Consider the following 10,000-nt stretch of genomic DNA (forward strand, 5'->3'; position numbering starts at 1 on the left):
ATTCCGGCTTCGCTCTTCGGGATTTTTACCTTTACTTGTGGCGTCTTCATTATGTTCTCGGATTTTAACCAGCCGAGGTAAGTGGCTTGTGAGGGTGGGGTGGGGGGGGGGGGGGGAGGGCAAGTATTTATTTTCTATTTTTAGAAGTTTGGTGAAAGGGTATTGTATGAATAAAGCTGGTAATGGTGAGTCGGTTTTGCCTCAAAAACTCTTTTGCGTAACCAGAGCTAAAATTATAAAAAAATAACACTAAAATCTCTAGTTCCAGTTTTCATATGGATACAGTATTCATGAACAAAAAAATGCCTTTCAATAACGCGCGTTCTCTTCCTGCCGACCCCCGACAGCGAGGAGATCTGCAGCAACACCTCAGACACGAGTGCCATCGTCATGTGCCCGCTGTGTGACCGCCTCTGCGACTTCTGGAGGCTTGGCGACAGCTGTGCGAACGCCTACATTACCTTCCTCTTCGACAACCCCGCCACGGTCTTCTTCTCCATCGCCATGTCCTTCTGGGGTGAGTTTTCCTCGGATACCCTTGCTCTTGTGGGAAAAAGAAAAGAAAAGAAAATCCCTTTGCCGTCTTTTGATTTTGTATTTTTGTTTTAGCTGCCGTGTCCTTTCTTCTTTTCGGTTTTATTAGTAGTTTATTGATTGTTGAATTGATCGTTGCCATTCCTCATTTCCCGTCAGTCTTATTTCTTTATGCTTATGTGCTATGTTCCTCGTTTTTTTCTCATAACCTTTATCACTTACACATTAATCATCTCTCCCGTAGCGACCATGTTCCTGGAGCTGTGGAAGCGCAAGCAGTCGGTGATCCAGTGGCAGTGGGACCTCGAGAACTACGAGGAGGAGGAGGAGCTGCGGCCCGAGTACGAGGAGAAGGTCACCACGACGAGGATCAACCCGGTGACCAACAAACCCGAGCCTTACATGCCCCTCACGGACAAAGTATCTCGCTACGTCGCCTCGTATTCGGTCATACTTGTGATGGTGAGTATAGTTACTTTCCCCGGGATATTTAAGGTTGAAAGAAGGACGTATCGCATTCGCCTTTACTGGAACTCACTTGAAAGTCCCTGCAGATGATACTCACACTTCGCTTCTCGTTCGTCAGTTGTTCGTGATGCTGGCGTCGGTGTTCAGCGTGATCGTGTACCGGATAGCGGTGGGCCTCGCGATATACCAGACGGACTCCGACTTCATCCGCCGTAACGCCAAGCTGGCCACCTCCATCACCGCCGCCTTCATCAACCTCGTGCTCATCATAATGTTCAATTTCGTGAGTGCTGTGGCGGTTTCTCTTTGTATTCATGATTCACTGTATGGAGGACTTATGGAATTATGCAACCTACACTCCTTATTTACCTTTATTTTACTTTAATTACGTCTTCTCGTCACCTTCTCTAAATTCCAGGTCTACGAGAAACTAGTTGCGTGGCTCACCAGCTTGGAGGTTCCGCGGACGGAGACGGAGTACGAGGACTCTTTCACTCTCAAGATGTTCATTTTCCAGTTCATCAATTACTACGCCTCGCTCATTTACATTGCGTTCTTCAAGGTACAGTTCCATGCTTAACAGAACGCGTCTTTCATCTTCAGCAAAAGCGCCTCCTTCTAGGGGATAGAGAACGGCCTTCATATAGATTGTGATCCTCTAAGTTGGTCTTTGCAGTTATATTTCACAAATAGTAGTTAGAAACGGCATAGAAAAGCAAGCAGTAGTTGCAATATCAGTTCCTATATCGCGACTACAAAGACCCATTGGAGAAGTCTTGGGAGAGGCTGCCTTAATTAATTCACTGAAGCGTGAATGCATTAACCACGTTCACACTATGAGGACAAATAGAGTAAACTTGATGAACTAATAAGATATCTGCATAACGGTGTAAACAATTCTTCAAGATAAAGCCCTTGCAAAATTATCCCCTGTAAAATTGCACGCAAACAACTAAAACAGTCCAAAAGCATAACCTCTCACCCCCAGGGTCGCTTCCTGTACCACCCCGGAGACATAGAAGTGAGAAGGAACTTATTCGCAAAGGCTCGTTACGACATGTGCGACTCTGCCGGGTGCTTCTTTGACCTGTGCGTCCAGCTGATCATCATCATGCTGGGAAAGCAATTCTTCAACAACATCATCGAAATATTTTGGCCGTGAGTAAGACAGGAATAATCTGTGCACCAATATCGTCGACTCTCTGTTTTAAGCATTTCTGTTCTCGAAGGCTGGAAAAGGGTGTTTAAATCTTGAAATTTCTTACGTTAGCCTTATAATTTTTCACAATAACCTCCCTTAGGATCCTGCGCGTGTGGTGGAACAAGCGAACTGGCCACGACAACCATCTCAGCGAAGCCTACACGCGCTGGGAGCAGGACTACGATCTCGCCCCCTACACCAGGCTCTCCCTCTTTAACGAATACCTCGAGATGGGTCAGTGCGCTTATCTCTGTTATCTTTGCAGTTCTTGACTGATTTTTTTCTTTATAGGGTAGACAGTCTTGATGCATAATAAGAACAGGCAAGTCTTAAAAACGTCAGTCCGATCGTACTATCCAATAGGCTTAGATATTTAACGGTAGGTGTTTATAATTTAGCTCGAACTACAACAAGGCCTTTAATTTACTGAAGGCGATTGCTCATCGTTTTGTGGTTTCCAAAGGTTATCTATTATCCACTGTCCTTCTGTCTACAAAATAAACTCAAGTTGCGTACGCCAGCGAATCACTGAAGAAACAAAGGAAAAACAATAGTATTTTTCAAGTTTAAAAAACAAAACAAAAAACGTTAGGTATTTCTCCGAATGTGAACAATGGTCTGGATATGACGTTGACCAGAGCATGAGATTCACAGACTTGAGCATGATTTCGATGCTCACTTCTTTCCTTTTCCTTCCATGACAGTGATCCAATACGGGTTCGTGACGATGTTCGTGGCCGCCTTCCCTCTGGCTCCTTTCTTCGCCCTCGTCAATAACTTCATCGAGATCCGCCTGGACGCCTTCAAGTACCTAACGCAGTGTCGTCGGCCGCGCGCTGAGAGGATCCAGGACATCGGCATCTGGTACTCGATCCTCAAAGGCATCACATACTTCTCTGTCGTCACGAACGTACGTCTCCATCGAGCTTACGAAGCCCATAAGTCCTGAGGGAAAAGTGGCAACATTTAGCGTGTTTTTTCTTTCATAAAATGATCTTATTTTAGAGATGAGTGACGTTTCCTTTAGGTACAGATTTCTCTTGATGGCTTTGTATTATTTTATGACAGGCTTTGGTCATTTCGTACACGAGTGACTTCATCCCCCGACTCGTGTACATGTACCAGTATTCGGACAGCAACAACCTGGTGGGATACGTCAAAAGCAGTCTTTCAGGTAGGATTCAGGTCTCTTTCAGTGCGGTCTGTGAATGTGAACTATTTTGTTTCATACAGACACGCACGCACGAGCTCTCATAAACGCGCCCACACACACAAACACACGCCTACACACACAAACACACGCCCACACACAAACACACATCCACACACACTTACCCCCCCCCCCCACACACACACACACCCTCCCATACACCATCAACATCAACAAAGAGGCAAACAATCCGCCGACAAGCAAACCCAATAACCCACACTCCCCCCTCAGCGTTCAACACGTCGCAGTACACGAACGAAATGGGCCCCGAGAACCGAACGGGTTGGCCAGAGCTGTGCTACTACAAGGCGTATCGCAACGGCCCGGCGGACGAGAACCCTTACGACCTCAACCAGCAGTTCTGGCACGTGGCTGCGGCTCGTCTGGCCTTCATTATTATATTTGAGGTAAAAGGCCGGAGCGCGTGAGTGTGTTGGGGTTCAGAAGGGCGATTCACAGATAATATTTATGGTAAAAGGGCCTGGGTGTCTGAGTTCAGGAGAAACTGGAGTCATGATAAGAGGAATGATAATGGTATTTTTAGAAAGAGTGGTGCGAGCATAGTGCTATAAATATTGAATTTGATTGTTGATTAAAATTTGTAATGGTATAATGTTATTTATAAGAATGTTTATATCACTCTAACTCAGCCAATTGAGTATCAAGAAAAAATGTCGTACTTTGAAAATACACGCCACCGATTTTTTTAAATCAAACAAATTCTGAAATATATCTCAGTGGGGGGACTCAAAAGCACAGATTCCAAGAAATACATTAACTGAACCGTCCTTTGCTCTCCCGCCGCCAGCACATCGTGTTCTGCCTGACGAGCGCCGTAGCGATGGCCATCCCGGATATTCCCGTCGAGGTGAAGAACCAGATGCTGAGGGAGAAGAAGGTACGGAAGGTCTTGTGAGGCGGGAGCTGTGGTTTATTTCTAAGATAAGGAAGGCATGTTGTCTTCTCTTAGATTGTGGGACGATTTCCTGTTTCTCGTGTTTTGAATTAAGTTTTGGCGTCTGAGCTTAACCTGTTTGAAAAACGCCTCATCAATTCTATGTTCTTCGTTGCAACGAAGTTCACGGGTTTTCTTGTATTTCTTTTGCACTGAGTTGTAGGTCATATGGCTTTTGTGACGAAGAGTTTATCATTTGCAATAGTAATCGGAGCTGTGATGAGCATACTTTCAAAGCAACTCATAACAATTTAATTCTATGACTCTACATTCTCCATAGTTTTGTCAATCAGATGAGCGACCGTTTCTCACCCCTTGTCCGCGCACGAACAGGTCGAGAAGGAGACGCTGTTCGAGAACGAGATGAAGAAGATCCGGCAGGAGCGGCTGGTGCGCAACGACCGCGTGAGTTCGCCCGAAGACGATAACCTGGACATCGACCTGGGCGAAGGACTCCAGACGCGGCGGAACTCACGCGTCGCCACGCCCACCTTGGCCTCTGGGTTATTCCACGAGCACCACGCATAGCAGAGATCATACCCTTGAAAGCCACCCATCCTCTGTAGGCACTTTCCTTGCATGTAGCTGGTCGCGGTAGGAAGGAGTTGAACTTTCAAGCACCATCGTTGCGTAGTTTCCAAGCTTGGCCAACAAGGGGGCTGAGGTTACCAGGTAATCGACGTTGCCGGAGGAGGGAAAGCAGTCCAATGCCGGGCCTCAGGTAGCGTTGCCGTTTGCCTCCTAAGAAAACGTTGCGGTTATTCCTTGCAATCTACTTGAGAAGTAGATCGATAGGAAAACCTGACGTGAAGCTCTCAGTCCCTGTGCCGATGTTTGAATATATTTTTATTCAGTGGTTTGCACAATATCAGGTTTTCTGACCGAAGTCTTCCCGATTTTAGACACCTTATTGTTGTAAACTATACGATAAGTTTTACTGCAGACATATTTTGTGAGCCAGGAGAATTATAGTGCAGATAATTTATCTCACAGGGAGCATAAAGTTAAAGAAAAACACACATATGACAAAAATAGAAAATTACTCCTACAACCAAAGATAGCAAGTATGTAACTGTCCAGATTTTATATTGTAAGTATTCACCATTTTTGTGAACACAATAAACATTTACGTCACCAAAAATCCATTTCATATTAAGAGCATTTTTGTAACGCATGTTTCTCTAAATGTTGTAAGTCGTATGATAAATCCTTTATAAAAGTCAGTACTGTTTGCTATCTTATCTCAGCATGGATTTTGAAAACAATATATACAAAGAATTTCCTACATGTGCACATGTAACTGTGTCTGCGCGTGTGTGTGCGCGCGCGCACGTGTGTGAGTATGTGTGAGGCCATGCATGAGCATAAACAGATATCCGTTTCTTTACTTGTTCATTGTAGATGCCAGTGTGATTAATACATGCCATGAGAGAACAGTCTGCATTTTATACAATATGATGACTGAACATTTAACTGAATCAGTGCCCCTTTCTACCTTAGAAGTTTCCAGATCATGAGGATTAGACCAACAAGTGCCCTTCGCTATATCAAATTTTGTCATTGGACACACTCCACAACAAAGGAGAGCCTGTACAGAGGGAAGGATATATAATGACTGAATGCTACCCCTGTATGGTTAAAAATCTCAGCTATTCGAAAGTAATAACAACAAAGACGAGCAATATGAGCTTACTAAGATTAAGTGCCGAACGTATAAGTGTACTTCGGTTCACACATTTCCTTTGGGAATAAGTAGAGCCGCAGTATATTTAAGCTATTTGACATGGTAAAGTTTTGAGACCTTCAAGTCTGCAATTCCAGATTATCGAATTAATTTCCGAGTTTATTTTCACAAATAACGAAAAAGGAATAAATGAGAATGAATAACTTCAAGCATAATGGGATGCAACTGACATCCTTCTTAAATATTAATCTATGTAATGCAGGACTTTCTCATTGATACTTTTTCTCTAAAAATCACACAGCTAGAACGATGCCCAAATATGAATGATAGTAAGTAAGATTTTCTTGCAGGATAAGATCTCATTGTTGTTGTTGTTTGTAGATACTATATAACTAAAGTGATTAAAATTTCCACTTAATAACAGACTGAATGGATTGAGAACGTTTCTTTTACATATCATTAGACCAGACTACATTTTCTTCACCATATTCCAGATAAAAGCTAAGTTCTTCACACTCTCTTAATCACAGACTTGCACTTATGTTGTCATTACACAGTCATTATGATCCAGCCTGCAATATATGTGGTGTATGAATGTGTTTAAGAAATGCTTTATCTGGATTTTACTCCAGAAAACTATCTGTGATACATAGTTAAAGTAAATCTTGGGGAATGCTTCTTTTATACCATTTTTCTTGAAAATCTAACAATAAATACTTTCATAACTAAGAATGGAACATATATAAGAACACTGGTATTTTCACTATGTACACTTCTTCACAAACCAAAAATACAGTGGTTCCCTGGAGTATATTATCATTTCAAACTACACTGTGGTTTTCACACTTGCCCATATTACTAAGCAGTACAGCCATTCATTTTTTTACAACTCTTTTAATTAATATTAACATGCATCAAATCAAGGGCAGACTTAGGGCAACCAGGCACTGCCCAAGGGTCAGATGCACCTGGGGCCACAATCTGCCCTTTTAATGCCTTATATGATTGTTCTTCAAGTCACTCAATTTGCCCAGGGGCAGTCCACTTCCTCTTTATATGGAAATTTTGCATTTTTCAATTATGTGCATGAGCCCATCCCTCATCTATACATTGTTCCTGTATAGTAGTTCTTTCACACAATATTTATTTATTAGATTTAGTACAGCTGATAAAGCAATAGAGGGGACTGCTGTACTTAACTTAATGCTTTTTTTCCAATTCTTACCTTATTATGCATTTTCCCCTTCTTCCTCTTCATATTTCCTTTTATAGTCATGGGTAATAGTGCATACACTTACTGGGAATGAGAATAATTATTGCAGAAGAGAACTGTAGGTTGTATAGTTTTTTTGTTTTTTTTTTTCTCAAAATATACAATTTTATAGTACAAATAAATATATTCACACCCATTGCCACAATGCATTCTGCAATTCTTACTGTTATATGTACCTTATTAAGGCTATATCTATTATCATATTGTTTCTAGACTCTTTTACTCATGTGTGTTCATGTGAACATTGTGATAAAGTAATTTCTGAATTTATATTGCAACATGATTTTGATGTATCAATTAATATGAACCACACTTAATACCTAGCATAGCCCATTACCCTTCTATTAAATCAGTATACATATCATTATTGTTAATCATAACATTGTAACTATTGAATATTTCATCAAACTCCAGAAACCTGAAACCAAATTAGAAAAGAAATCAAATAAAATATATAACCAGACTTGTTTATGTGAAGAGTAAATACAATTAAATGAGTTTTTCTTCTGGTAGTCAGTTTTCACACATTTAACCCATTCGCCCCGGATTTATGTTCTGTCCCCTGTAGTTTTTGGTGAATGTTGTTACATACAGATGGCCCCACATGTGCTCAGCCGGCAAGGTGTCTATCAGTGAGTGATCCTGTTTTCCCCAATCCTTGAATTGGTGGGAAAATGTGTTTTTCTTTTTAATACAGTTGACATTAATACTATTATTATTGTTATTGATGTTATTATTAAATTGTTATTAAAAGCTTGATAACATTTATGATGAAATAATGCAAAAGACCAGTTCCAAAAGTCAAGGAAATGGGTAAACAGGTGAGATAGGTAGGACTAATAACCGACTCCTTGGTGACTCAGCACTTGGAGAGCCATCTATGTATAAGTACAATAAATAAACTTGTATTACAATGGGCATGGCACGTATTCTTGGCATACGGGGCGAATGGGTTAACTCAAAACAAAAAAACAAAGGTGATTCGAAATATAGATTCATTATGTTAATAACAAATCTATACATGTTGTTACCAAAGTGTAAAATCAAGGCTTGAAATGTATGATTTAGATTTAGTGCAAGAATTAAAATATATGATCAAAAAAGCTCTTTGATGAAATAATCATGATTACATAATGTTTCTGCTACAAAGGAAGGCTGTTGTTTTGCAAAACAAAGGCTAATTATACTGCATAGTACTTTGAGAAACTTAAAACCGTGTCAAAGTTATCACCATTAGAAAAGAAAGAAATCACCCAAATGCCAAATGATGTATCTTTCATGAATTCTTAATGTTATTGATGTCTTCTCACTTTCTGTAATCCATTGTAAAGTATTAATAAATGTTTGCATTTTTTAAGAATATTTTCCCTGTTGCTGGTGTCGTCATCCTCTAGCAAAAGCTAAAAATGTTGAAAAGTTACTTTCACAAACTCTGTGTGGGGGTTGGTGCAGAGTTAGATGTGTGGGGATGTATATGCATAATATTTTCAAGTGGCTCAAATTATGTCCTTGCATTGTATGTGTAAGGTTACAAATGAATGAACTTGGAGATAAAATGAGTGGTTTAGTACAAAAGGTGCTTCTTGGACTATCTTCCACAAATTACTTTTTAAATCTTCACAAAGTAGACTCAGGATTTTTTTCTTTTCTTTTAACAGTAAGTGTTGTAGATATACATACACTTAGTGCACCTAAGATAAACATTAACTTTGCTAAATCATTACAGAGCAGCTTTCAAATGTAGGACACACAGTTTTCTCTTTATGTGTCTTTGGGTATTCAATGATAACCTCAAGCATCCAGTCATGCTAGAACTCATCCCTCAGTCATCATTCAGTCTAATGACTTGGCTTTCAATTGGAAGAATTGAAAATACTTCCATCATAAATACTTTGCCATATTTTACAGAAAATAAACACACTGCTTTTCATGTGTTAATTTGTAATTGTACATCAATATACAAATCATAGAAAGTTCATTAACACATGAACTTTAAACGGAAAAGCAAAAAATACATCCTATTCATGATAACCTAAGTGCTTAAACTTTGTAGAAAAATATGTACAAATCTGACTAGTAAATAGTCTATCCAAACAATATAGCTTTAATGTACACATGTGCATGGAATGAAAGACATCACGTATTAGTTGCAGCTGGCAGGAAATACTGGAGTGTTACATCGTCGTTTATGAGGAACAGGTGGATTGTGCGGTCTTCTACAATATCTATAAACGGAAAATATACATATTAGCTATTTACAAAAACAGGTACTGGAAATGATTATTATTAATTTGAGATATTCACTGTCAAAAAACAATGGAGCCAAATAAGGAAGACAGATGTTTTAAATAAAGAAATGTGGTAACATTTTGTTCTCCTTATATGTTTTTTACCATTAAAAAATATCAGTGAAAGCAGTGGCTCCCAACCTATAACAAACTGTTCTACAACTGTCCTATCATTTCAGCTGCAGTGCTAGACTATACTAGAAAAAAAGAGAAAGACACACCTGCAGATAATGATAATTATGAAAAGGAAACAGAACTGAAATATACTTACTACATATAACCTTAGAAGGACCTCCCTGTTCGCCGTGCAGAAACAGTGCTAACTTCTTGATATCCACTGTGGCAGAGTGCAGCTCTTCTGGTGCTGACTCCCTGTTGTCCTCCTGA

At 40.1% G+C, this 10,000-nt stretch overlaps 2 protein-coding genes across 2 annotated transcripts in view; one reads left to right on the forward strand and one right to left on the reverse strand.

Annotated features, from left to right (window-relative positions):
• The window catches only part of LOC125030008 (anoctamin-4-like), a 49,608-nt gene extending 41,507 nt beyond the window's left edge, over positions 1 to 8,101 (forward strand). The window contains exons 9-20 of the mRNA XM_047620225.1: positions 1 to 77; positions 348 to 517; positions 779 to 996; positions 1,121 to 1,285; positions 1,421 to 1,564; positions 1,991 to 2,160; positions 2,304 to 2,437; positions 2,908 to 3,113; positions 3,272 to 3,377; positions 3,645 to 3,820; positions 4,222 to 4,311; positions 4,702 to 8,101. The exon at positions 1 to 77 is cut by the window's left edge and continues 129 nt beyond it. Coding sequence (XP_047476181.1) covers positions 1 to 77; positions 348 to 517; positions 779 to 996; positions 1,121 to 1,285; positions 1,421 to 1,564; positions 1,991 to 2,160; positions 2,304 to 2,437; positions 2,908 to 3,113; positions 3,272 to 3,377; positions 3,645 to 3,820; positions 4,222 to 4,311; positions 4,702 to 4,896 — 1,851 coding nt within the window. The 3' untranslated portion in view covers positions 4,897 to 8,101. The remainder of the gene's footprint in view (positions 78 to 347; positions 518 to 778; positions 997 to 1,120; positions 1,286 to 1,420; positions 1,565 to 1,990; positions 2,161 to 2,303; positions 2,438 to 2,907; positions 3,114 to 3,271; positions 3,378 to 3,644; positions 3,821 to 4,221; positions 4,312 to 4,701) is intronic.
• An 84-nt stretch (positions 8,102 to 8,185) lies between these two features.
• The window catches only part of LOC125029663 (checkpoint protein HUS1-like), a 5,565-nt gene continuing 3,750 nt past the window's right edge, over positions 8,186 to 10,000 (reverse strand). Inside the window, exons 5-6 of the mRNA XM_047619696.1 lie at positions 9,885 to 10,000; positions 8,186 to 9,550 (exon numbers count right to left, since the gene is read on the reverse strand). The exon at positions 9,885 to 10,000 is cut by the window's right edge and continues 4 nt beyond it. Of these exons, the coding sequence (XP_047475652.1) occupies positions 9,462 to 9,550; positions 9,885 to 10,000 (205 nt within the window). The 3' untranslated portion in view covers positions 8,186 to 9,461. The remainder of the gene's footprint in view (positions 9,551 to 9,884) is intronic.

Source organism: Penaeus chinensis, chromosome 10, assembly GCF_019202785.1.
Source record: "Penaeus chinensis breed Huanghai No. 1 chromosome 10, ASM1920278v2, whole genome shotgun sequence".
Taxonomy (NCBI): Eukaryota; Metazoa; Arthropoda; class Malacostraca; order Decapoda; family Penaeidae; genus Penaeus; species Penaeus chinensis.